The following is a 27,979-nucleotide window of genomic DNA, read 5'->3' as shown; positions in this document are numbered from 1 at the left end:
GTGGTGCGGCAGCATAAACGAGTATTAGATCCAGACATGTCTTGGCAAGTCGCGTTGGTGAAGTCACGACATTGCGGAGGTGAAACTCCTCACACAGATTGGACAGGTGCTTGTAATGGTGGTTATTTGATGATTGCTGTAGCACATCAGTGTTAAAGTCCCCTAGTACAATAATCCTGCTAAATTTACGGCTGATGACGTCAAGATGCTGACTGCACAGGTTCCAGAAGTCGACAGTTGCACTCGGTGGACGATATATACTGCACACAGCCAGCTCAATAGCCTTAGGTTTGGTACACAGGCGAAGACGAACAGAGACACACTCCACTCCTAGCTCAGTGATGGGAATTCTGATAGAGTGAATATCAGAATGGACATAAATGCATACCCCTCCACCATGTAGATCTCTATCCTTGCGATATAGATCGTAGCCTGGTATATGAACACTAGAATCGGGTATGCTGCTGTTTAGGTGGGTTTCATTCACTGATAGCACGTGGATCTTATGGTGGTGCAGGAGATGGTGAATGTGATGGACCTTGTTTCTGAGACTACATATATTAATGTGAGATATGGTGAGTTGGCTTACTGGAATGATGACTTCTTGCTCTTCGGGTAGCAGCACAGGTACGCATATTGGTTTAGGTGTTCTGGTTTGTTTCACGAAAGTCCCACGGGCGAATGTGTATTGGTGCTGGCCAGAACCCATCCTTCTCGATCAGTGCACATTGGTCCTCTCGGATCGTAAGCCGTGCAGCCTTTGTACCAATATGCTTACGAGAGGGAAAGGTGCGGCATGCTGTTGGTGTGATACCATTGTGCTTGCAGTGGGCTATTATGGTATCCGCGGTGCAGCTGCTGTCAATGTTACCAACAAAGTATACTTTTCGGAGTGAGCCAAGTGATCCTTTCAAATTGCGGTTAGTAACCTCAGTCCATTCCTCATCGTTTGGCTGCTGCTGCTGCTGCTGCTGTTGTTGTTGTTGTTGTTGTTGTTGTTGCTGCTTCTGGCGCTGTTGTTGTTGTTGTTGTTGTTGTTGTTGTTGTTGTTGTTGTCGCTGTTGGGGTCGTTGGTGCTGGTTAGTTTGCTGGCGGTGCTCCTGTGGGAGAGGTGGCTGCGCAGTGACCGATGGCTTGGAGGAGGGCCGAAGTGCTCCGTTGTCACTGGAGCTATTGAGCACTGATGCCCATACGCGCTGCTGGGTCGTGGATCTGCAAGTGCTACAACTTGTAGTCGTATCCATGTGGTTGGCTTGCTGCATTTGCAGCCCATGTGCACCCGGCTTGGATACGGTATCGCCCGCCTTTTTGAATGGGGTCGGTGCAGTGTGTTGTACATGCTCTACTGACTTGAGGCGCCCTTGGTTGGCTTGCTGCATTTGCAGCCCACGTGCACCCGGCTTGGATACGGTATCGCCAGCCTTTTTGAGTGGGGTCGGTTCAGTGTACATGTGTTGCATATTATGCTCGACTGACTTGAGGCGCGCTTCCTGTTCCTTACACTTGTCCTCCAGCGCAGATATACGGGAATCTGATTGCACCGTACTAATAGGCGTATGCGTGTGTGCAAGGTCAGCTTGCTCTTTTCTAATCATGGAGAGTTCCCCTTGCATGTTGACGATTGCCGAGGAGATCCCTGAAAAAACTTCCTGAAGGGCGGCCAATTCAGCCTTGACTGTCCCAACTATTTCGGTCTTGATGCTTTCGATCAGGCCATTGACATCTAATATGGAGTCTTCGGGAGGCGAGATAACCTCTAAGTCACTTACCCGCGACTTGCTGCCTGCATCTCGACCGCATTCCGTAGGGTGTGTGGTTCTGCCCGCAGAACACACGTTCGCCTCTCCAGTAGAGTCACCAGCAGACCAAGAGTCTGTGTCGTCCTCCTCAACGTAGAGATCAAAGCATGGCTTCCCAAAGGCCTGCTTTGGGGTTACCGATCCTTGCTTGTAGCTATCGTTTGGATATGAATAGTCGATCAACGGCATGTTCACAGCTCAAAAAAAATGCAACCGCACTCTACGATGTACAAAACTTAATCCTCTTCATCAACATCAACAGCCATTGGAACGTCAAAGGGAGCATCATCGCAGCAGGCAGTGCCAGCAACGGACGTGCCTTTGGTACGGACATCTACATCGGCCTCGTCTGGATTGGCAGTAGCGGCAAGGAATGTCAGGTCGGTTTCATTGTCACGTAATTCCAAAGTATGTACTGGTTTTAGTAGCGTTGTTAGGGTGTATGAATCTTCTATCGCCAACCATCTTGTTCAGAATAGTGATTGTCGTTCTAGTTATGCTGATGATTGCTTTTCTGTTTGGTCTCGTTCACGTAGTCAAAGGTATTTGCGTGTATTGGAGTCTATTTACATTTTTACCACCAGGCCGATTTTGTGTAGGCAGAAAAAGAATTTGTTTACGTTGAAATTGTTTGTGAATTTAGATCAGTAGTTCTCGTTTGTGGTTGCTTGGTAACTTTCTAGTGGTGAATTTATCGCATTTGTTGTCACCTGATATCGTTGAATGGTGTAATGTTTTCAGCTCTCATTTTATCGCGCTAGTTAGGGTCTAAATTATTACTTGCATTGTGCGTATATATATTGAGTTAAGAGCTTTTTTTGATTTGCCAGTAATCCTCTGATGAGATGGCGACGAAAACGTTTAGGAACAAGCTTATTTATTATACATGAAAACAAGTTTTGCTAATGGTGTTTGTACTGAGTGCGCAGCTTACTCTATTTATTGCGTTGAATAATAATAATAATAATAATAATAAGAAGAAGAAAAAACTTCGTACCACAAATACAAAAGAAAGAAAAAACTTCCTTTCAGGGAGTAGTAAAATACCTACTACTCACTGCATTCGACCTCGCGGAATACCACGGCATGCCATTTCCACCCCCCAGAGGCCCTCGGCACCGGGATGTCCACGGCGCGGTACGGCAGGAGCCACGGAATGAACTCGCGCCAAAACTGCCCCTCACGTGAGCAAATCACCATGGGTACTCACGGCACGGCACTCTCGGTACCGTAGTGGGAATCGGCCCTAATCACCATGGCATGCGGTACACAAACCCTCTCATCCGGGTCACTAATCACCATGCTCTACACACACCCTCAACCGGGTCACTACAAAGTACAAACACCATCTGTCCCCGGGGAAAATTGCGGAAAAAATCGCAAAAAAACGCCGGGAAAACGCGGCATAATATGGCATAATTTGCGGTGAATATGCGGTAAATATGCGGTGAATAATATTGATGTGCGGCAATTAGGCCTTGAGAGATTATGCTAATATTTTCGTGAAATTATGCTTTTCGCATTGCTGAAAATATTGCAGATTTATGCTATTTTTATGCTAAAAGTTATCATATTATGCCGCATTATGCTCACATACATGTACATGTATGCTGCTAATGTATAATGACCATTTGTAATGTAGAATGGTTCTGTACAAAATAACAGGGCGTTGTACTGTAGTAGCAAAAGTTCAACGGGCTCCACGCACCGTCCGACTTAGCTACGACCATCACCAAGAGTACATGAAAACCATGTACTCTTGCCATCACTGATTGTAGTGGACTGGACATGTTATCAAGGGAGTCGTAAACCTACGACTTTCTGGTGCATCTACATGTACTTGTACTTATACTTGTAGAACATGTACAACTGTATGGAATTTGATGCGAACAGGCGGATTATTCCAATTTTATGCGATTCGTATGCAATTTGCCTCGAATTATTCGATTATTCGATTTTGGTAGGAATTATGCGAAAAATTATGCTAGCATAATCTGTCAAGGCCTAGCGGCAATTTTCAGTGAGTATGTAGTGAAATCAATCAGTTACAAGTCTCTGGTCTAAGCACTCGTCATATTTGAGTAAAAAGCCGCCACGATGAGACGTTGCTGACCGAACACTGCACTGTGTGTACGTGTAGTGCAACAAAAAGTAAAAAAACGGGGGAAAATCGCGGAAAACGCGGTCTTTTTAAAATCGCAAAAAAACGCGGCCGCGGAATCGCAATTTTCCCCGGGGACAGCACCATGCTGTACACACACCCTCTCAACCAGGTCACTAATCACCATGCTGTACACACACCCTCAACCGGGTCACTAATCACTATCCTGTACACACACACCCTCTCAACCGGGTCACTAATCACCATGCTGTACACACACCCTCTCAACCGGGTCACTAATCACCATGCTGTACACACACCCTCTCAACCGGGTCACTAATCACCATGCTGTACACACACCCTCAACCGGGTCACTAATCACTATCCTGTACACACACACCCTCTCAACCGGGTCACTAATCACCATGCTGTACACACACCCTCTCAACCGGGTCACTAATCACCATGCTGTACACACACCCTCTCAACCGGGTCACTAATCACCATGCTGTACACACACCCAATCAACCAGGTCACTAATCACCATGCTGTACACACACCCTCTCAACCGGGTCACTAATCACCATGCTATACACACACCCTCTCAACCGGGTCACTAATCACCATGCTGTACACACACCCTCTCAACTGGGTCACTAATCACCATGCTGTACACACACCCTCTCAACCAGGTCACTGTGTGTCGTGCGCAAAAGAACGGTACATGCAGGCCACTGTAACAATCTCAATGTCCACGTGAAAACGAGAGAGTCATACCCCCTCCTTTCCCAAGATGAATGAATCTAGGGCGAGATTTGCAGTTTAAAAGATACCATGTGCCAGTGCTTTAGAAAAGTATAAAAATCATTTTATATAAATGGGTGCCTTGGAAATTGCGGTGCCTTGAAAAATGAAATAAAAGGTGCTTTGAAAATAGAAGTACGAAGGCAAAGAAACAGTAAAAATGAAAAGCAAGTGCAGGAATAAAAGACGAGCAGAATGTGATTACGCATACCGGTTCAACCGGCAACAGCAATTATTTTGTGAAAATGGCTGCTGTGAAAATTGCACTTCCTTAGAAGAATTAAAGAAGTTGCCATTTGAAAAAGCATTGCAAAAAAGTGAAAAAGGGCAGCCAAAGTGAAAAAGGATAGGCAGAAATGAGGCCGCGCAGAAGCTGATAATTCTATGAGTATACCGGTTCAACCGGAAAAGAATTTTTACAACATGTTCCGCTATTCGACATGATGACGTCAGACTAGTGCACTGCTTTTCCAGCAGTGTCTAAGCTCAAATAGTCAAATACGGACCTAAAGCAAATACTGACCTAAAGCAAATACGGACCTAAAGCGAGGTTCTAAGTCACAGAGATAGAATGTAGAGATATATGTATATGTTTTTGAGAATAAAAAGAAATTGAATGACAATTCAACACAACTCAGACAAGCTATATAGACTCTACACATGGGTCAGGTACTGTGCATGGAGCGAAGGGCACGCGCGGGGAAATCCAGCATTCTGGTTCCTGCTGCTAAGAAGTGAAAAAAATACTTTGTGATCATGTACCAATAAAAGGAGCTAGGTAGAAGCTAAGGGAGAGCAGTCTCTAGCGAGTCATGTAGCAATTGAAAGGCCGAGAAGAAGAAGAAGAAGAAGAAGAAAAAGAAGAAGAAGAAAGGCATACTCAAAGGATGTAGTGCTTACGATAGCGAATGCAGCAGGCAAATGAAGAATATCGCGACTTAATGAGTGAGTGGGCGCGGGAGACTGGGTGAGAGCGAAAGCAAGCGAGAGTGAGAGAAAGTGAAGGAGAGAGCTCAGTCTAGAGTCTGAGGTGAAGCAGAAAAACGGACAGAAAGACGTACCGGCAGACAGACAGAAGGACTCACAGGAAGAGAGAGAGAGACAGACAGAACAAATTCTCGCCGCGATCCAGTGTTGATCAATCATGGCCACCATCACCATCATCCTGTGTCCATACACAAGAAAACAACAAGACACAGCAATAACTACTTGTACTACACGTACACAGGGCAGAACAACAGAGACGAAAAATCCTTCTCGTGACTCCGAGTTTCGTGCTTCAAAAAACACTCATCAGACGAATGATGAGTGTTTTTGAAACACGAAACTCGGAGTTACGAGAAGGATTTTTGGTCTTTGTTGTTCTGCCCTGTGTGGTAAGCTCTGCCCCTTTTTGAGGTATTGAGCAGTGTTTGCAGCAAAGACTACAGACACTTTGTGTATTGCATGTACAGTAAAACCTGGTGTAAGCGACCTCTGGTTTTAGCCACCACCTGCTCTTAACGACCGTTTTTCCATGCACCGACAGATCTACACTGAACCTGTTGGACCTGGTTCTAAAGACCACCTGGCTTTAACGACTGCTTTTGCTTGCACCTAGGTACCATGGGGTTGTGCTTGCACCGTGGTACCGTGGGGTGGTGCTTGCACCGTGGGGTGGTGCTTGCACCGTGGGGTGGTTCTTGCACCGTGGTACCGTGGGGTGGTCTCTTAAACCAGGTTTCACTGTACAGTGATGGCAACTGAAATCCGACCCCTGACTTTCATGCTCGAGTGCGGCGCCGATTATATAGTGCGTTTCAAGAACATTCATCTCTAGACTTTTTCACATAATTCAAATTCGGTTGGAGCTTTTTCAGAAATTTCTTCGGGATATTGCTCAGGCAGCTCCCCCAATGTTACTCATATTTTAATTTGAAACCTACTAACTTTCTAGGCGATTGGATAACACACGGCCATTTTCGGAAAATTGTTATACACAAAATGATCACAGATTATGTGGTATAAATGCTGGCCCAAGGTTCTTTTTTGAAACTTTTGAACACACAGTAGCGGTCTCTTGGCATTGTAGAAACGTGTGCTGGTTTGTTTTTGGAATCAATGTGAGTGCACCGAGCTGAGGTCGGATTTCAGTCGCCACCATTGTAGTGAGTATTAGAGCGGGACAGCCATGACGTGAACAACACAACAATGTATACTGTACACTGCATGGCAAATTTCTTTTTTATAATTCACGGTTCGCCTCAGACTCGGCTAGAGGCCGAGTTTTCCGCATCCGTAGGAACACCACCACCCTTCAAGGGTCAAGACGCAGATGCAGCTCCCGAAGCGGGGGGGGGGGATGAGGAGATCAGCTCACCAGCAAAAAGGTCAAAGACCGAAAATCCCATTCACTGACAGCTGAGACGACAATTTCAGGCATGCCCCGTTACCAGAGATACCGCACAAAGCCAAAGGCTTGACCCTCTGTGCGATAATAAATTATACACATACGTATGAGCGATTTTCTAGGAGACAACAATGCTATCAGACAGGAGAACAGAATAGTCTCCAAGAAGCAACATGTCAAAATGCCGCTTACACGCCTAGCCCTATGAATCTTTTCGCCGGAAAAAAGACAGTTATTGCAATCCCCAATGCCGTCCAGCCTCTCGACCGTCAGCAGTGTACACTCATGTACTGTTTTACTACTGGCATTGCGTAATGTGTGAGACAGACTGGCGAGAAACAACAACTCGCAAACAAGTGGAAACAAAGCGGTTGCTTTGGATAGGGGAGAGCCGCACAGATACAAACATCTGTATAATATACACCAGGCTCTGCACGTTCCGAGCATGTAGAATGTACTAGAAAGACATAGGAGCACGTTTCCAATGGACCGTGACAGGGATTGCGTACCTTTTTCACACGTCACTCGGGTTACAGCAGGTTTTTCATGTCTTTCAACAGTTCTGGGTCAACAACTGTCAACTCCTGAATAACCTCGCACAGCGCAACATATCCATGGCGACGTGACGACTGAATCCACCCGATCAACTCGTTGTTATGCGTTTCGCTCGACATCTTCTCCAACCTCTTCACTTGGCTCTTGGTTAGTAATCCCTTCTTCTGCAACCTCTGCCTTAATTCGACACCGTCAAGATCTTTCAATGGCACGTCGATTTTCGCCACATAGTCGGGGTGGTTGAATGGGTCATCATAGACTGCATAAACATCAATGAAAAGAGCATGCAAGCAGCCATGCAGGATGCACTGAACACAGAATAATGACAACTTCACGATAAAGCTCACTGGAGTTAGACTTATTAATAACCGGCCGTCACACAGTGGTTGCAGTGCATATCGGCAAAGTGTTTCCCCAAGTGCGATACGAAGAATGAATCAAGCTTCGACGGCGCATTGCAAAGCGTTTCCCAAAGCGCGATATGAAGAATAAATTACCGTGTATTCTCTATTATAAGCACAGGTCTCCATTACTAACACAGTCTCTAATACTAGCACACTGTGAGCACCTTTCGAAACATTATAAGCACAGTCTCTATTATTAGCAAGGTCTTGGTGGAAATCAATGCGGCATGCATGATATCTAGCATGTATTTCTTCTTGCTCTGTATGGATGTATTGGTTGAAAAAATATAGGCGCAGTCTCCAATATAAGCGCGGTCTCCAATATAAGCACGGGATAGAGGGGTGTTGAAAAAATATAAGCACGACGCTTACAATAGAGAATATACGGTAGGTTCTGAATGGCTACACTGCCCTACCCCTATCGCACTAAACTGCCCTACCCCTATCGCACTACACTGCCCTACCCCTATCACACTACACTGCCCTACCCCTATCACACTACACTGCCCTACCCCTATCGCACTACACTGCCCTACCCCTATCACACTACACTGCCCTACCCCTATCGCACTACACTGCCCCACCCCTATCACACTACACTGCCCTGACCCTATCGCACTACACTGCCCTACCCCTATCGCACTACACTGCCCTACCCCTATCACACTACACTGCCCTACCCCTATCGCACTACACTGCCCCACCCCTATCACACTACACTGCCCTGACCCTATCGCACTACACTGCCCCACCCCTATCGCACTACACTGCCCTACCCCTATCGCACTACACTGCCCTACCCATATCGCACTACACTGCCCCACCCCTATCGCACTACACTGCCCTACCCATATCGCACTACACTGCCCCACCCCTATCACACTACACTGCCCTGACCCTATCGCACTACACTGCCCCACCCCTATCGCACTACACTGCCCTACCCCTATCGCACTACACTGCCCTACCCATATCGCACTACACTGCCCCACCCCTATCGCACTACACTGCCCTACCCATATCGCACTACACTGCCCCACCCCTATCGCACTACACTGCCCTACCCCTATCGCACTACACTGCCCTACCCATATCGCACTACACTGCCCCACCCCTATCACACTACACTGCCCTGACCCTATCGCACTACACTGCCCCACCCCTATCGCACTACACTGCCCTACCCCTATCGCACTACACTGCCCTACCCCTGTCGCACTACACTGACCTACCCCTATCGCACTACACTGCCCTACACATATCGCACTACACTGCCCTACCCCCATCGCACTACACTGCCCCACCCCTATCGCACTACACTGCCCTACCCCTATCGCCCTACACTGCCCTACACATATCGCATTACACTGCCCTACCCGTATCGCACTACACTCCTACCCGTATCGCACTACACTGCCCTACCCGTATCGCACTACACTGCCCTACCCCTATCGAACTACACTGCCCCACTCCTATCGCACTACACTGCCCTACCCCTATCGCACTACACTGCCCTACCCCTATCGCACTACACTGCCCTACCCCTATCGCACTACACTGCCCTACCCCTATCGCACTACACTGCCCTACCCCTATCGCACTACACTGCCCTACCCCTATCGCACTACACTGCCCTACCCCTATCGCACTACACTGCCCTACCCCTATCGCACTACACTGCCCTACCCCTATCGCACTACACTGCCCCACCCCTATCGCACTACACTGCCCCACTCCTATCGCACTACACTGCCCTACCCCTATCGCACTACACTGTCCTACCCCTATCGCACTACACTGCCCTCAGTGGCGGATCTAGGGGAGGGCGCGGTGGGCGCGCGCCCTCCCCTCAAACAGTTCAATTTTTTTTTAGTGCATGCACATGGGCAGTTGCGCAAGTGTTAAAGGGGAAGTTAAGGCAAAAATTAAAATTTCACCAGTTGTAGTCTTCGGGGTGCTGAGTCGAATGGTCTTGGTCCGAGGAAGCTGAGACGCTTCCTTCCTACTTGAATCCCAATCGAACTCGCGCACTTCCACCGAAACTGGGTGACTGCGCCCTACCAGATGGGGATTTGTATGCAAAATGTCACTAAAAGCGCCATTTCGTTCTTATAAAAGCACGGATGACCGCGATTGGCCCATATGTTGTACTCTTTTGGACGCTGAGTCGACTGGTTTTGGTCCGAAAAGGCTGCGAAGCAGCGTTCCTCCTTTATTCCCAATCGAACATGGTCGAACAAGTGGTCACGTGCTGCTGCGTACACCAGTCACCTGGTCACCGTGCCTGCAGGGTACAACTTACTAGCTTGTTTGACCTTTTTTGGGTGCAGTCCTGTCACTCGAGTTGAACTCGAGTTGAGCCTTGGTGTGAAAGTTGTCGCCTGCTGGCGTGGTGACCAGGTGATTTGGGCACCCAGGAGCACGTGACTGCTTGTTCAACCATGTTCGATTGGGAATAAAGGAGGAACGCTGCACCGCAGCCTTTTCGGACCAAAACCCATCGACTCAGCGTCCAAAAGAGTACAACATATGGGCCAATCGCGGTCATCCGTGCTTTTATAAGAACGAAATGGCGCTTTTAGTGACATTTTGCATACAAATCCCCATCTAGTAGGGCGCAGTCACCCAGTTTCGGTGGAAGTGCGCGAGTTCGATTGGGATTCAAGTAGGAAGGGAGCGTCTCAGCTTTCTCGGACCAAGACCATTCGACTCAGCACCCCGAAGACTACAACTGGTGAAATTTTAATTTTTGCCTTAACTTCCCCTTTAACATGTTTGCACATGCTGTGACAAGTAGTTTCTAGTGTCAGGTAAGAACGTTCTTCTGAACACGGAGTAGTTGTTCTCTTAGACTTTGGTTGACTTTTAGTTTTGAAATTAGTGTTCAGTTCACGAACTTGTATAGCTAAGTCGGTGAAGGGGATGGCGCACCGCCCGCCCAAGCGGCTAGGGAGCCAACAAACTCTCCACGGATTTTTCGCGAAGCGAACTTGCGCTTCGTCAGCTGCTCAGCCGAGCGATCCGTCTTTGGAAGGAGAATTCGGACCACCGCGAAGATCCTGAGATCGAGGTCTGCTCAGACTCTGATCTTCCCCAAATGGAATCCGAAGTAGATTCTGATGACGATGGTGGGACTGTCAGTAGTAGTCACTACTACTGACAGTCCCACCATCGGATGCGAGTCAGGAGCGTTTACCTGTTGAAACTATCGCAGATGACGACGTTGTGACTGTCACGAATGTGGCTGGTGGCACTGCTACGGAGCGAAGTTACTCGGATGCCGTTGATGCAGCTATTGGCGGTGCAACTCTCAGCGATGCAGAAAAGCGCAACATACTTGGGATCCGGAAGCCTGATAAGCAGACGGTGTTGCCATCTAGGGATTATCCCGACAGCCGCCGAAAGACCGGTACTTCCACTCGCTCGCTGCTACTGAAGAGGTTTGAGTGGCTTGCCTATTCCGGAAAGGCTGGCGAGGAAGGCTTTTTTTGTGCGCCGTGCGTCCCGTTTCCTACATTGCATCGACAAGGATCAACCCGAGGTGAATACCTCATCATCCATTCTTACTGCCGGACATGGCCATCCAAGTAATCGTATATTTTATTATTTTGCCATTGTTCTCGATCTCAGCATGTCTGGAGCTTTGAAGCACTATCTTTACACAATTCAATGTAGTACGGCTATGTTCTACTACAGCCAGAGTCCTCAATGAAGTGGTTGAAAAAGTGGGAGTCAGTGCATGTGCTAAAAATAGTAATTCTACATAACCGCTAAGCCTATGACGTAAAATAGCCGCTAAGTCGTAATGTGTACAAAATACAGGTACCGCATAGGTTTCCCTGTCATGAATATTACCCGCGCCCTCCCCTCAGGTGAACTCTGGATCCGCCGCTGGCCCTACACATATCGCACTACACTGCCCTACCCCTATCGCACTACACTGCCCTACCCCTATCGCACTACACTGCCCTACCCCCATCGCACTACACTGCCCTACCCCTATCGCACTACACTGCCCTACCCCTATCGCACTACACTGCCCTACCCCTATCGCACTACACTGCACTACACATATCGCACTACACTGCCCTACCCATATCGCACTACACTGCCCTACACATATCGCACTACACTGCCCTACCCCTATCGCACTACACTGCCCTACCCCTATCGCACTACACTGCCCTACCCCTATTGACTACACTGCCCTAACCCTATCGCACTACACTGCCCTACCCCTATCGCACTACACTGCCCTACCCCTATCGCACTACACTGCCCTACACATATCGCACTACACTGCCCTACCTCTATCGCACTACACTGCCCTACACATATCGCACCACACTGCCCTACCCCTATCGCCCTACACTGCTCTACCCCTATCGCACTACACTGCCCTACCCCTATCACACTACACTGCCCTACCCCTATCACACTACACTGCCCTACACATATCCCACTACACTGCCCAACCCCTATCGCACTACACTGCCCTACCCCTATCGCACTACACTGCCCTACCCCTATCGCACTACACTGCCCTACCCCTATCGCACTACACTGCCCCACCCCTATCGCACTACACTGCCCTACCGCTATCGCACTACACTGCCCTACCCCTATCGCACTACACTGCCCCACCCCTATCGCACTACACTGCCCTACCCCTATCGCACTACACTGCCCTACCCCTATCGCACTACACTGCCCTACCCCTATCGCACAACACTGCCCTACCCCTATCGCACAACACTGCCCTACCCCTATCGCACTACACTGCCCTACCCCTATCGCACTACACTGCCCTACCCATATCGCACTACACTGCCCTACCCCTGTCGCACTACACTGCCCTACCCCTATCGCACTACACTGCCCTACCCCTATCGCACTACACTGCCCTACCCCTATCGCACTACACTGCCCTACCCATATCGCACTACACTGCCCTACCCCTGTCGCACTACACTGCCCTACCCCTATCGCACTACACTGCCCTACACATATCGCACTACACTGCCCTACCCCCATCGCACTACACTGCCCTACCCCTATCGCACTACACTGCCCTACCCCTATCGCACTACACTGCCCTACCCCTATCGCACTACACTGCCCTACCCCTATCGCACTACACTGCCCTACCCCTATCGCACTACACTGCCCTACCCCTATCGCACCACACTGCCCTACCCCTATCGCACTACACTGCCCCACCCCTATCGCACTACACTGCCCTACCCCTATCGCACTACACTGCCCTACCCCTATCGCACTACACTGCCCTACCCATATCGCACTACACTGCTCTACCCCTATCGCACTACACTGCCCCACCCCTATCGCACTACACTGCCCTACCCCTATCGCACTACACTGCCCTACCCCTATCGCACTACACTGCCCTACCCCTAACGCACTACACTGCCCTACCCATATCGCACTACACTGCCCTACCCCTATCGCACTCCACTGCCCTACCCCTATCGCACTACACTGCCCTACCCCTATCGCACTACACTGCCCTACCCCTATCGCACTACACTGCCCTACACATATCGCACCACACTGCCCTACCCCTATCGCCCTACACTGCCCTACACATATCGCACCACACTGCCCTACCCCTATCGCACACTGCCCTACCCCTATCGCACTACACTGCCCTACCCCTATCGCACTACACTGCCGTACCCCTATCGCACTACACTGCCCCACCCCTATCCCACTACACTGCCCTACCCCTATCGCACTACACTGCCCTACCCCTATCGCACTACACTGCCCTACCCCTATCGCACTACACTGCCTACCCCTATCGCACTACACTGCCCTACCCCTATCGCACTACACTGCCCTACCCCTATCGCACTACACTGCCCTACCCCTATCGCACTACACTGCCCTACACATATCGCACTACACTGCCCTACCCCTATCGCACTACACTGCCCTACCCCTATCGCACTACACTGCCCTACTGCCATCGCACTACTCCTCCTAGTCCTACTGCTTGCTAGCTAGCTACTTCAAGCCTTCAGACCGGCCTGATGCCAGCTGGGCTGCCAAAACTACGGATAAAGAACTATGGAGCTGCAAAAGTCCCAAATGGCCTCTGCCTGTACAGCCTACTGCTCTTTACTTACCCACTGGATCAGCAGCGGATGCTCCTGCAGACGCTGATGCGGCCTCAGCAGTGCTGCGGAATTTGTCGACAGGTTCCAGCTTGGCCAATAACCTTCTCGCGCTGGCTGGTGGCTCGACTTTACGGATGCATTCAAGGAAGGTGTGGAAGGATTCGTCATCACCAGTGCTTAGTGCATTGAGCAATGCCTCATTCTGCGCTGCAGGGCCAATGTATGATGCAAATAGCTTACTCTGTGCACGCGTAATCAACTTCTTAGCCTCACACTGGCGACGCATATCATCTGGAGTTAGCGTGGAACCCAGCTTAGGCCGAAGTTCTGTGAAGACGTCACTCTCCCATGCTGTCATGTCAGAGAGCTGAGACTCGTCTGAAAATGTTGGCACAACACACACATAGAGAAACAGAATGGTTTCACATCTATCACATGACCGTGCCGGATAGGCATGTTGGGTTCAATTCCACTCAACTCCTGCATCTATGGGTCACAAGACGTCGGCCATGTTGGTTCCGCTGGTCACATGACATGATCATTTTCTACACAAATTCAGTCACATGACCAAGATGTGACCACAACTCCATACATTCCGTTCCTAAGTCTGAAGCTATTGACAAGCCGTGCAAAAGCAGTGTTGGGCTTAACACTGCTTCAGTAGAACCATCCGACACTAAGTTAGGAACAGGCCTGGCCTGGTCTTGACTTGATCCATCATGCAGCTCTACAGACTTGCGAGCGCCCGCTTCTGATGAACACAAGCCTGTGCATTGAACAGGCTTACAACTGACTCGCCGGGCCCCGCAGCGATACGACGGACCGCTTGCAGGGGCATCGGAACCGGTGCGGCAGGTGTGGCCAAAGTCTGGAATTTTATTTCGTCTTTTTCGTCCAAGGAGCTTTTGGACTAAATTAAAATAATGCCGGACTAATGTCGACTTGTCCAGCTTTTCAATACACTCTTATGATTCATGGACGAAATTTACAACCGGACGAACTCCCTTTCTTTGGAGTTGAATGAAATTATTGACCGACGGAATTTTCTGCCTGTGCAGTACGATGTATACGCGCGTCGCAAGAGAAGCACGCAAATCTGAAAATGCACTGGATGTGCACCCACAGATTTTCTCTTATAGCAACGATAGCGGACAAGATCAGAATGAGAGAGATCAAGACTTATAAACACCTCAACGCCCTGCCAGTTGCAGCAAGACTATAAATACTGTACATGTATAGGAAGAAAATTCCGTCGGTCAATAATTTCATTCAACTCCAAAGAAAGGGAGTTCGTCCGGTTGTAAATTTCGTCCATGGATTATAAGAGTGTATTGAAAAGCTGGACAAATCGACATTAGTCCGGCATTTAATTTAGTCCAAAAGCTCCTTGGACGAAAAAGACGAAATTAAATTCCAGACGAATATTTCTGCTTTTACAGTAAATTATAACCTCCCAAGAGTGTGCAACTCTGCATATGGGATGTCCGACGGCGAAAACTCACATCAGTTTCTCAGGTACGTTTTGTACTACGTACAGATGAAGGATAGCGTGCGCGCAATCCGAATATCTGCCATGATCATGCTCGGGATTCGCATACGCGCAGTGAGTTTCTGTCAGAGAATGTTTTTCATTACACCGCTGATCGCTAAGCACAGGCTGGAAACGTATAACTGCGACACTGCACCGCGTGATGTGAGTTTTCGCCGTCGGCGAACCCCATAGAAAGGATATCAGCAGTTGCACACTCTTGGGGGCTTATAATACTCTTGGTTTCAGCTGTGAGTGTCCCTCAAAAAATCTGCCACATCATGCAGGTGGCACAGGGAATGGTAAGCGAGACGTCATGTCGCCTGCATGCACAATGTCTCACCCCCTATTGCTTCAAAATTCTAACCAAAATTTGAGCCCATGAGCACTTGAAGAAAAGTCATACCATGGGAAAGCATAATTCAGTCTCTGCCCTATTTTCTCAAAACCCAGTGCAGGTGGAATCCCCCCCCCCCCCCCCCCCAAAGTTGCGCTATGGACCTTAGACACAGATTTCACGGATACTGAACTGACCAGCACAGCCTGCTCAACTGAACTGACCAGTACAGTGTACAGTGAACTTCGAATTACACTTTGCTAACTTCGAATTATCAGCACAAATCCAATGCATTTTCTATGTAAGTGGAATCTGTGGGACTTCCAATGAACCGGACGTGTCCAGTTCGAGGTTCAAATTATCAGAAATTTTATGTGGGAATCGTATTGACAGAAATCGGTCCTGGAAAACTTCTAATAATTAAGCACTATGTTCAAATTAAGCACTATGTTCGAATTATCAGGATTCCACCTATACATGTATTACACTGCGTAAGGACGCTGAGAGAGTGTACAAGAGACAACCACTATGGCGTACAGACTTCACCGTAATCTAAAGAAGGGCAGAGGCTTTCTGGAGCGTCATCTCTGAAATCAGGCATTCATTGTTGCAAGTGCCGAAACGTCGTGATATAACGGAACTGGTTCGGATGTCCAGCGCTACGGTAATGGGTGCGTCCACCCGAATTCCTTATTTTGTGGATAGTTAAGCGCACTGATAGAGCTTGGCTATCGTTACGGTGTTGCGACACACACTCACCATCCATATTTGGGATAAGAACAACAATGTCCCCGATCACTGTCAACAGTATGACCAATCACTGTGGCGTGGGTAGTTCCGGCTGACGCTGATGTCCCACCTGATACACATCAGTGGCCACCAGGACTCTAGCAGAGCACAATCTTGCTATCCTGATGCACACAACAGCACACACACACACACACACACACACACACACACACACACACACACACACACACAAACACACACACCACACACACACACACACACACACACACACACACACACATGTTCAGTCCAGTGCTAACGGGTTCGGGGTTGCTCGATGCAATGCACAAGTACGCAGCCCAGTGTCTGCAGAGTGCAGGTCCGGGGTTGCACAGCGCCCTGAACCAGCAGCGCACAGCACAATTACAGCATGAATGAATTATTAATTTTGTGTTTCTCAATCTTAAAGTCAGTACTCCAAGTAAGGGTAACATGAATGCAACTAACGTGTCCCCATCCCCACCCCACCGCATAAATCGACTTGAGGCCAACCATGAGGCTCTGCTTACCTGTAAAGGAGCATATTCAGTGAACTAATTGATGGCCCCAGGAACCCCCCTCCCCTGCCTTTATATGTCGCACCAATGTAGAACTAGAACTAGTAGAAGACCTTCCTACGCCCCTGTAAATAGTGTAATATCACTACAGCCGTTAGTAAGACCGTAATGCACTGGACTGTGCTCGATCAAAGTGGCCTACCTTTCGAGAAAATACGCCCGCTCCCGATTTACGATACGTCCTGGTTGGCTGGCTCCGAGTCCGAGTGCCTGGGACTCGGACGTACTACTACTAGACTACTGCTAGAATCCGAGATGATGTAGCGGGCAGCTAATATGGATCGGTTGATGGGACTGCTGGAGTACTGAAGAGGACCTATCGCTGCACTGCAAGGACCATTACCATGATAATAATAAAATTAGTCAAAATATATACCGTAAAATCCCGCCAGAGCGCCCCTACCTCCTCGACGCTGCGCTTCAGCTTTTCAGTCCAGGTGGGGAGGGGCGGATGGGCGAGTCCTACTTGCCGCATTCAGTGCTACATCATCAGTACCGGTACATGAAAAAGTACTCACCCTACGAAAACTGTTCGTGCATCCATCTAGCTCGTACACCGACCAAAGGCAAAGGTCAAGAGCCAGGAGTCGCGATCCTGTTCACTTGGCAAGAAAAAACGACATCGCGCGCGCTATGCTACGTAAGTAAGGTGCTCGGTATTTCACTACATGCAGTATACTCCATGCCTCCTAGATCCGGTATCCTGGCCGCGCCTATCTAGATACCGTATCTACCAACGGTGCAACGCGTGGTCGCGCGTGCTGTGCACGTGCACGGCAGACATTTTGTTGCAGTCCGTTTTCGGATGCGCATGCACGAGGAACAAGGAACTGCATGCTTCTTGCATGAGCTGTTTCGGATATTTCGTCTCCTGGCTTATTTCGCTTCGGCTCTGCTGAGACCTAGACCTCCTTTCACGGAATACTACTCAATGACAGGTGAGTTGACCAGTTCCCTTTGATTCATTTGCTTGTCTTTACTCTTTCACTTACGAAAAGTGTTCTGATTTTAGGTGGAATGCAATAAACAACGGAAAAGCTGACAGGATCTCTTTTCTAAATTTAGCTTTTCCGCTGTCGAGGCCTCCTTTTACGGAATACTCAATGACAGGTGATCTCTGAGTTGACCAGTTTCCTTCGACTCACTGCTTATGCTCACCCTTTCATTTACGGAAACGTGAGCTGATTTTATTCGGATTTAGATCCATTCGTATCTCTTTACCCTTTCCCACAGTGTCCCAAGAATGCGAGTTCACCTTCTGGACGGTAAGGCTTATGTTGCTGCTGAGGCTTAGATGTGTTGTCGAAATACTCATGTTCATTGTGCAAGCAAGGCACTGGTTTTGCTTCCGGCATTCCGTGTCCCGATCAAAGGGTAGAATCTGAATTTTACAGTTGCATAATATGTTGGCAGTTCCCAATCTGGAGGTAAAGGTTCAAGGACGCATTGACTGAGTATGCATAATTCGCATATCAGGGAAAATCCCCATTATGGACAGGTTCAGTGACTTGTTTGTTTCATACGAAACAAGCTAATGCAATAGGCCTTATGCACATTGTACAGATGCACGAAATCCCGTATAATCTTGTAGAATCCCGTAGACCCGGTTGGGTGTTGAATGTGCAGGACCCTATTGTGTTTACTGCTATTTCCACTATGAAATGGGCCATGAAGGCATTTCATACGAAATCTTTTTCCGGCAGAGATCTAGCTAGTCGTTAGTTCAATCCCAAAGTGAAGAAGGCTTGAAAAGTGATCGTTTGCCATGAATTGTGAGGCTAAATGGGTCAAACGCGCATGTATTGCACACAATGAACACCCAACCGGGTATGTACACACCTACGGCCATAGTACAGAACTTCGTACATCTGTACAATGTGCATAAGTGCAGTCTCGTCTCGTGAAAATCTCGTTTTTTATTTTTTTAATGAATTTATTTATTTATTGGGAACACAACCCTACAAAGAGACATGTGGAGACAAACACAAGACAAGACACATGGGATGTAGGGACGACGTGCCGATGTACAGGGAACAACTCGACCGACCAGGGGTCTCGGCGTTAGCGTTGCAACCTGGCATCGAAAAAAAAGGGGGGGGGTTGCATGGTCAAGTAGCAAAAATAATAATTTGGTGCGAGAAAGGGGCGCTAGTATTGCACCAAATAATATAAATACGTGTTATGACTAAACCAGAAGGGAAAAAAAGAAGAAAGAGAACAATAATCATAACAAGCAAGTACTAGTAGAGACTAGAGAGGTAAATACTAAATGGGTCTCAATATCATCGTCACAGGTACTGTGTGGACCACAGCCATCTCTTTCGGATTAGATCCTTACATACGTTGACCTTGAAGGTTTGGTGGCGTCTTGAATGAGGCATTGCGCGAAATCACGCGACACCTGTACATTTTCGATCTGCGGGATGAAGATGACGACGTCCATGCATCAGGTATCAGGGGGTAGTAAGATACTGGTATATTACTACTCCACGCCTCAAATCGTGCTGTCAAGCGTATGCGGGGGAGTGTAGCATGCCATCCCTTACACTTTCCAGCTCAGGGTTACCCTCGCTACCGTACCAATGGACGAAATTTCAGGGTCACAGCTTGCGCAACGGCTTTGTCCTGTGCGAATGGCCACTCGACATACTCAGCACAAATTTTCTATTGCATGCATGCACAACATGTTCAACTTTCGTATTTTTGGCGACTTTACCACCGTCGTGGAGGCTGGTTGGTGAGGAGCAGGTAGCCATCCCTTGTGGAATCAAACACATGGTTCCACAGTGTGGCTGATTCCGCAAGAGCCAGGTCCATACGAGGAACATTCGCTTTGTCTTTTGCCATCGAAGTAAGTCACTTTTCTTGTTCTCAGTGTTTTTTACGTTCAACGTTTCTGAGATTTTTGAATTATTCACTTTTCATTCTTTCATACTTTATTTCTTCATGTTCACTGCCTCACTTGCCTTCTGATCTGGAGAATGTGACGGAGGTGACTGTTGGTTACTGCCTGGTATAACGGTTGTCGTGCTGTTGCTGTATTTCCGTCCTGCTCGCGACGTTGTAGATCACAAACAATTTGAAATCACATGAATTGTACTTACCGTCGTGCGTGCGGTATTAGGAAACACTGTGCAGATTAGATCGTCGCAATGTATCTATATGTGTGTCTGGTCATCCTGTGCCACGCAAGAACTCCAACCAGACGCATTCGTCCTCGGCCCTGTTGATCGATTGTCCACTCGTCTTTCCTTGAAGAACGATCGATCAAAAAAAATCGAGCTCGAGGACTTTTTGCAAAAAAACGGCTGAAAAAAGGAAGAAAAAAGGGTGCTCAGAATGAGATTCGAGTAGAGAACCATGGTCCCAGCAGTTTATGTGGATGTCGCTCATAGATGCGCGATTTCGCGCAATGTTCGTGAAGCAGGAGGTCCGCAGGCAGGTTGATCCAGGGTGTGATGGCGAAGAAGGGGAAGGATCGCAGGAGGTAGTCAGGGGCTGTGCGAGGGGGTGTCCACTTCAGCTGGAAGGCATGGTGCATCTGACGTTTTTGCCGTGTGCACATGCTAGCTACGGCAGGGGGCTTGGTTGGTGGCAGCATGGCCTTTACCTGGGGAGGCCCTGGAATGTAGTGCAGCTTGAACAAGTATGACAGGGCTGCCACCATCCGACGAAGCTGAAGACTTTGGAGGATGGCTCCAGGTCCCAGGAAATGCAGGGCACGTTGCTGAACCTTGTCCAGCTGGGCCATGTTAGTTGCGGCTGCGCTCGACCAGACCAGTGGGGCATATTCAAGTAGGGGTCGCACGAATCCCTTGTAGACCGTCACTCGACCATGGTCGTCCAGGATGGGTGCTGCCTTTCGTAGGAAACCCAGCCTTTGTGAGGCGCGCAGTGCAACACTGCGAGTGTGCGCTCTGTAGGAGAGAGTAGGGTCGAGCATGACTCCCAGCAGCTTCAGGGTATCTGTCTCCTGGAGTGCTTCCCCTCCAAAGGTGACCGGTGGAGTGCAGGGGGGAATGTGCTTGCGATGTAGAGTCATGCGCTGTGTCTTGGCTGGCTCAAAACAGATACGCCACCTGCGGCCCCACTCCTCAAGACTGTTGAGGGACCCTTGGAGGGAGGCAGTGGACTGTTGGAGATTGTCAGTTGGCTGTACTAAGCTGTAGAGTGTGGTGTCGTCTGCAAAGCTGCTCAACTGCGTTCCTGGAGTTAAACATTGTTCAATGTCAGAGGTGTATAGAAGGAGGAGGCTGGGTCCTAGGATGCTGCCTTGGGGGACACCAGCCTGGATGGGTTGAGCATCTGACGTCTGGCCTCCAACCACAACGCGGATGTTTCGGTTGGTGAGGTAGTCCTGTAGCCATACAAGCAGGCGTCCGTCGACGCCGGCCTGCTTTGCTTTGTACAGCACTCCTGTGTGCGATACCCGGTCAAACGCACCGGCAATATCCACGGCGAGGACCTGGACACAACCGCCAGTACTTATGGTGTGGACCCATTCATGTTGGAGAGCCGTTAAGATATCTGCGGTTCCTCTACCACGTCGGAATCCAAACTGGCTGTTTGGCAACACCTCATGCTTCTCTAGATAGTTGACCAGTGGCGTGTTTACAATGCCCTCCATGACTTTCGACATGATCGTTAGAAGTGATATTGGTCAGTAGTTAGATGCCAAAGATCTGGAGGACCGCTTGTGAACCGGGACTACATGGGCAAGCTTCCATGCCCCAGGTTGCACACCAGCTAAGAAGCAGAGCTCGTACGATTGGATTTGTTTACTCGAGTCTGGGCTGTTTGATTGTGAGTAGCGCCGAGACTGCACTGCCCCAAATAAAATTGTGTGCCGGCAAAGCAAGAATTACAATCTGCAATCTGTTTGTAGTACCTGCAAGAATGTGCTGTACATAGGGACCGGCGGATTCTGCTCGAAAAGGTGGCAGATTCTGCTCGAAAAGCAGTGAAATTGGCAGAACCATACAAACCTTATGGCGGGCAATTCCTCGAATTCTGCTCCATTTTTTCATCCACATACCCAACATGCATGAAACTTACCAGAAAAAGTACCGAATTCTGCCAATTTTTCTGCCGGCAGAATCCGCCTGACCCTAGCTGTACATGAATCGTACTTCCTCTGTTGCTGTTTTAGTTGCTGTCATGTTGCTAAAGAAAGGTTCAGTGACTCATTTGTTTCATACGAGGCGAGTCAATGAGTCGGTCTGGCTTAGAACCTTTTCGCTGTAGAAGAAATCTATTCGTATCTATTGGAGAAATAATTGCATTCATTGGTTATAAAATAGGGTTAAGATAAACTCACAGAACAAAATACCATCGGTCCCTTGGTGTTCGTCCTAGGCTAAAGAGGTTCGACTGTATATCATTCATACTCACCAAAATATGTATAACACTTTATTAAAAGTAGAAAGGAAAAGGACATATGGAACGAGTTAAGAGTAACTCTCCACCACTGTAACTAGATACAATATGCAGTCAGAAAGTGCAACAACTAGGCACAAAACTGACAGAGTACTGAGACATTCGACGTCCTGACACCTAGCTTCAACACATCTCCGTAGCGCTAACCGACAGCCTTCCAACTTGGAAGGTTCAAGGTTATGGAAATTTATTAGTGCCTTGTTTATCTCTCAGTACCTCCAACCATAATATCCCTGCCCCTTACATGTATATCCTCAGGATCAGTGTAGTTGTTGGGACGAAGTGTCTGGCTCAACAATGTATTTGTCAACATGTTTTAAATACATCGTAACATGTTTATTTTTCCTCCTTTGCTGTGTTGTTTTTTGACAATCGTGGACTAACACTTTGAAGTCATTGAACTACTTCCAAGAGCTGTATCGACGTTAACATGATTACGATTTCAGTGCAATATTATGGTATGGTATGGTATGGTATTGATTTATTTGAATTCGGTATCTCAACAGTACATTGTACAACTTGGGAAGATCCGATGACCTTATCACGACAAACCCATGACTACAATTATAAACACAGAATCAACAAAAACATCTGCGACACAAAAAAGGGCGAGCACCTTTGGAAAAGGGCTAACAGCATGACCAGCGTATAAAAAAAAAGTATCACCACCACTACTCACATGTTTCCAATGCACAAGAACATGATTATGCAAGTGCCATTTTCTGCAAGAAAAGGCTTGCATAATTATCAATGCGTATAATACGGTATTGATATGATGTAGAGGCCATCATTTAGGGCATTCGTCGATTGGTGACATCAAAAACAAGAAATTTAGCAATAAAAACTGCTTTATGGCAGCTTTCTAAAAAAAAGTTATTGTGTTCTAGTACTGGGTCGACCGGTCCTTTATAAAATTGCTTCCAAACTGGCCTGTCTAAAAAGTAAGAAATTAACGAAATGTGATTTCCGAAAATTTCACACAAAACCTCACAATAATCCCACACAGGATAAAAAGCGAGAAGACCTTTTCCCCTCGTATAGCCCTTTCCCAAAGGTGCTTGCCCTTTTTTCGCCCTTTTTGGCCCTTTTTGGAAAAGCCCGTTTCTTTCGCCCTTTATTGCGTTTTTGGTGAATATCGCCCTTTTTTGAGCTTTTTGAGCTGAAAAAGTGCTAAAATCTGTTTGCTCATGCATGCCATCACAGTTTCCGAGTGCTCCATGGGCCTTGGCACGCCGCTTTTTGGGGGGCAACAAGAAATTAGTTGGTGAAGCTTGTACACAATGCCGTAAAAAGTGGGTTTTTTTTTTACTTTACTTCCTGTTTTGCCTTTCGTGGACCCATAAATGGAAGAGTTCGTATTCATTTCTCAGCTTGGGTTCATATCTGAACATGTTGCATGGCTATATTCTTCACTGAAAAAGAGCACTTTTTGCCTGTTTTCACTGAATAAAGAGCACTTTTTCAGCATATTTTGAGGGACGCGAAAAGCACTAAGTGCGAATTAAAGGAGCACCTTTGGGAAAGGGTTACCCTCGTAGCCTCTTTACCATGAGTCCAAGGCAATTTGGAAGCAATTTTATAAAGGACCGGTCGACCCAGGACTAGAAGACAACAACTTTTTTTAGAAAGCTGCCATAAAGCAGTTTTATTGCTATAATTTCCAATGGGGTCGAGCACGCGTCTGCAGTACAGTACGGTATCACAGACTGTGACAGAGTCATATGATCGTACGAGGATACAATCAATCACGTCCCTGACAAGAAGTCAGGGAGGGGCGGATAGGAGAGGCGGGGCGTTCTGGCGAGATTTTACGGGTATGCATGTCGAGAATAGAGCGGTTAAGTCGCACGTTTTTTGCCCTTTTTCAAAACGCGGTGCAAATCTCCCGTTACGTGTAGTTTTTAGAGGTTAAGTTATGACGGCGTCAGGTGGTTTTGGGCGTTCGGCAACCAGCCTGTATAAGAGAATCGCATCGCTGCTGGCTGACAGACGTAATGAACCATATTCACATGTCATGGCATTTGTCAGGTGCCGCATTTCCTTTGCCCTCCTAAGGTCATGTATAATTTGCCTTAGAGGGTCTAGAACATTATTTGGAAAATATCAACAAAGAATGGATCAACAAGAGCCTCCCGCCACGCTGGCGGTTTCAGAGGCTGCTATTGCTGTTTAGTAATTTTTTATTATAATATTTTTTAGGGCTTTGTTATGTCATCGTATGTATTTGTGCAGGCGTTGTGGCCGGATTCCCAGTTCGTGGCAACTACTGTACACACACCCTCTCAACCGGGTCACTAATCACCATGCTGTACACACACCCTCTCAACCAGGTCACTAATCACCATGCTGTACACACACCCTCTCAACCAGGTCACTAATCACCATGCTGTACACACACCCTCTCAACCGGGTCACTAATCACCATGCTGTACACACACTCTCTCAACCAGGTCACTAATCACCATGCTGTACACACACCGTCTCAGCCGGGTCACTAATCACCATGCTGTACACACACCCTCTCAACCGGGTCACTAATCACCATGCTGTACACACACCCTCTCAACCGGGTTACTAATCACCATGCTGTACACACACCCTCTCAACCGGGTCACTAATCACCATGCTGTACACACAACCTCTCAACCGGGTTACTAATCACCATGCTGTACACACACCCTCTCAACCGGGTCACTAATCACCATGCTGTACACACACCCTCTCAACCGGGTCACTAATCACCATGCTGTACACACACCCTCTCAACCAGGTCACTAATCACCATGCTGTACACACAACCTCTCAACCGGGTTACTAATCACCATGCTGTACACACACCCTATCAACCGGGTCACTAATCACCATGCTGTACACACACCCTCTCAACCGGGTCACTAATCACCATGCTGTACACACACCCTCTCAACCGGGTCACTAATATGCTAATATGGTGTTGTTCCTGCATCTCTGAAGATTGCGGATGTTCGTCCCCTCTTCAAGTCAGGCGACAAAGCTGTCGCTAAGAACTATAGACCAATATCGTTATTACCAATAGTTTCCAAAGTCCTAGAACGGGTAGTCCACACGAGACTCTGTAAGTTCCTCTCCGGAAATTCCTTGTTCCCCGCAAACCAGTTCGCATATCGCCCACTTCACTCCACAGAAGATGCCCTGACATTGGCTGTAGACAGATACTTGGAGGCAGCGGATCAGCAGCGCCATACAGGTCTTGTACTTGTCGATATGAGCAAGGCCTTCGATAAGGTCAAACACCAAATTTTGGTTACAGATCTATTTCAGCTTGGTATTACCTCAACGGCTCTCAGTTGGTTCATGAGCTACCTAACTGACCGCCGTCAGCGAGTCGTCCTGAGCAATGGCCAGTCGTCCGCCCTCTCTCCCTGTGAGTGTGGTGTTCCTCAGGGAAGTGTGCTGGGTCCTCTTTTGTTCTCCATCTACACAATGGAAATAGAACAGATCACAGCTCCAGCCCACTCACAGCTGTTTGCTGATGATATCCTGCTAGACGCCATCAGTCAATCCGTCGAATTCTTGAATTTAACCCTCTCCCGTTCAGTCTCCAACCTGGCCAACTTTCTGGAAGAAAGAGGCTTAATACTAAATCCCTCCAAAACCCACGTTCTAGCCCTTCATGCGTCTCGCAGGCAGCCCTTGTTACTTAACATAGAATGCAATGGAAATCCCCTAGCTCAGACCACAAATGCTCGATATCTAGGTCTACATCTCGACACTCAGCTTCGGTGGGAGACTCAAGTTGCAACTATTACACGGAAGACCTCCCAGAAACTGACGGCGCTGCAAGCCATTCGCTCCTGCTTAACTGAGCAACAAGCCATGCTATTTTACAGATCGTTAATACTACCGGACATGTTGTATGGATCTAATGCCTTCTTCTCGGTTCTCTCTGCGCACCAACGGCATCAGCTTTCGGTCCTCGACAAGCGATGTATCCGCTGCGTTGCCAACCAGCCATTCCCCTCCCACACAGATCCCATCTACACCCGTCTAGGCCTCATCCCCATCATCCAAAACGCCCACTGTAAACTCCGCCTCCTCATGCTTCGTATCCACACCGCCAGAATTAGTAATCTCCTGTCCAAGCGCCTACGTCGCCAGACTGAAGGCGTCACTCGGATCAACGATCCAAATGCGTATGTTGTCCCTGCCACCAGGCGAGTCTCTGGTGACTGTCGGCCGCTCGTTTCTGCTGTTAAATTATGGAACGCCCTGCCCCAAGAGTTCAAGTCCCTCGCCTGCCATAGATCATTCAAGAGACTTTTAAAGGTTTATTTTTATGGTTAGCCAGCATCTAGGCTTGGACTTCGAGTCGTGACTCAACTGTGACTCAACTGTGCTTTCTTCTTCTTTATTTTTCTTTTTTTTCCCTTTCTCTTTTTTCTTTTTGAGTATTTGCAGTCTGTGTTTTCTGTGTTTTTCTCTCTTTCGTGGAGGCTTGCTTGTTGTATCCTTGGCTCTCGGCCGTTACTTTATCGCCATCATAATATTGGGCACCATTGCCCGTTTGGTCTGCGATACAAAATAAAATTTCAACAACAACAACAACAACTAATCACCATGCTGTACACACACCGTCTCAACCAGGTCACTAATCACCATGCTGTACACACACCGTCTCAACCAGGTCACTAATCACCATGCTGTACACACACCCTCTCAACCGGGTCACTAATCACCATGCTGTACACACACCGTCTCAACCGGGTCACTAATCACCATGCTGTACACACACCCTCTCAACCAGGTCACTAATCACCATGCTGTGCACACACCCTCTCAACCAGGTCACTAATCACCATGCTGTACACACACCCTCTCAACCGGGTCACTAATCACCATGCTGTACACACACCCTCTCAACTGGGTCACTAATCACCATGCTGTACACACACCCTCTCAACCAGGTCACTAATCACCATGCTGTACACACACCCTCTCAACCGGGTCACTAATCACCATGCTGTACACACACCCTCTCAACCGGGTCACTAATCACCATGCTGTACACACACCCTCTCAACCAGGTCACTAATCACCATGCTGTACACACACCCTCTCAACCGGGTCACTAATCACCATGCTGTACACACACCCTCTCAAC

General features: G+C 48.2%; 1 protein-coding gene across 2 annotated transcripts; it reads right to left on the bottom strand.

Annotated features, from left to right (window-relative positions):
• Window positions 1-4,651: 4,651 nt before the first annotated feature.
• LOC135829474 (uncharacterized) lies at window positions 4,652-17,966 on the bottom strand. 2 transcript variants are annotated; one of them, XR_010555833.1, is made up of 7 exons: window positions 17,807-17,966; window positions 17,546-17,730; window positions 16,817-16,968; window positions 14,202-14,570; window positions 7,603-7,907; window positions 5,245-5,869; window positions 4,652-5,210 (listed from the first exon to the last, which is right to left on the bottom strand). XR_010555833.1 is itself a non-coding variant. In XM_065341882.1 (6 exons), the coding sequence occupies exons 3-5, from the start codon at window positions 16,821-16,823 to the stop codon at window positions 7,624-7,626; spliced, it is 660 nt and encodes a 219-aa protein (XP_065197954.1). In that variant the 5' UTR covers window positions 16,824-16,968; window positions 17,546-17,730; window positions 17,807-17,966; the 3' UTR covers window positions 4,652-5,869; window positions 7,603-7,623. The 2 variants fall into 2 exon arrangements, 1 of the variants encoding a protein (XP_065197954.1); XM_065341882.1 differs by having other exon boundaries at window positions 4,652-5,869.
• Window positions 17,967-27,979: the final 10,013 nt, after the last annotated feature.

The sequence above is a fragment of the Sycon ciliatum genome, chromosome 13 (genome assembly GCF_964019385.1).
Source record: "Sycon ciliatum chromosome 13, ocSycCili1.1, whole genome shotgun sequence".
Classification (NCBI taxonomy): domain Eukaryota; kingdom Metazoa; phylum Porifera; class Calcarea; order Leucosolenida; family Sycettidae; genus Sycon; species Sycon ciliatum.
The sequence above is the reverse complement of the archived record's forward strand: the minus strand, read 5'-3'. Positions and strand labels throughout refer to the sequence as shown.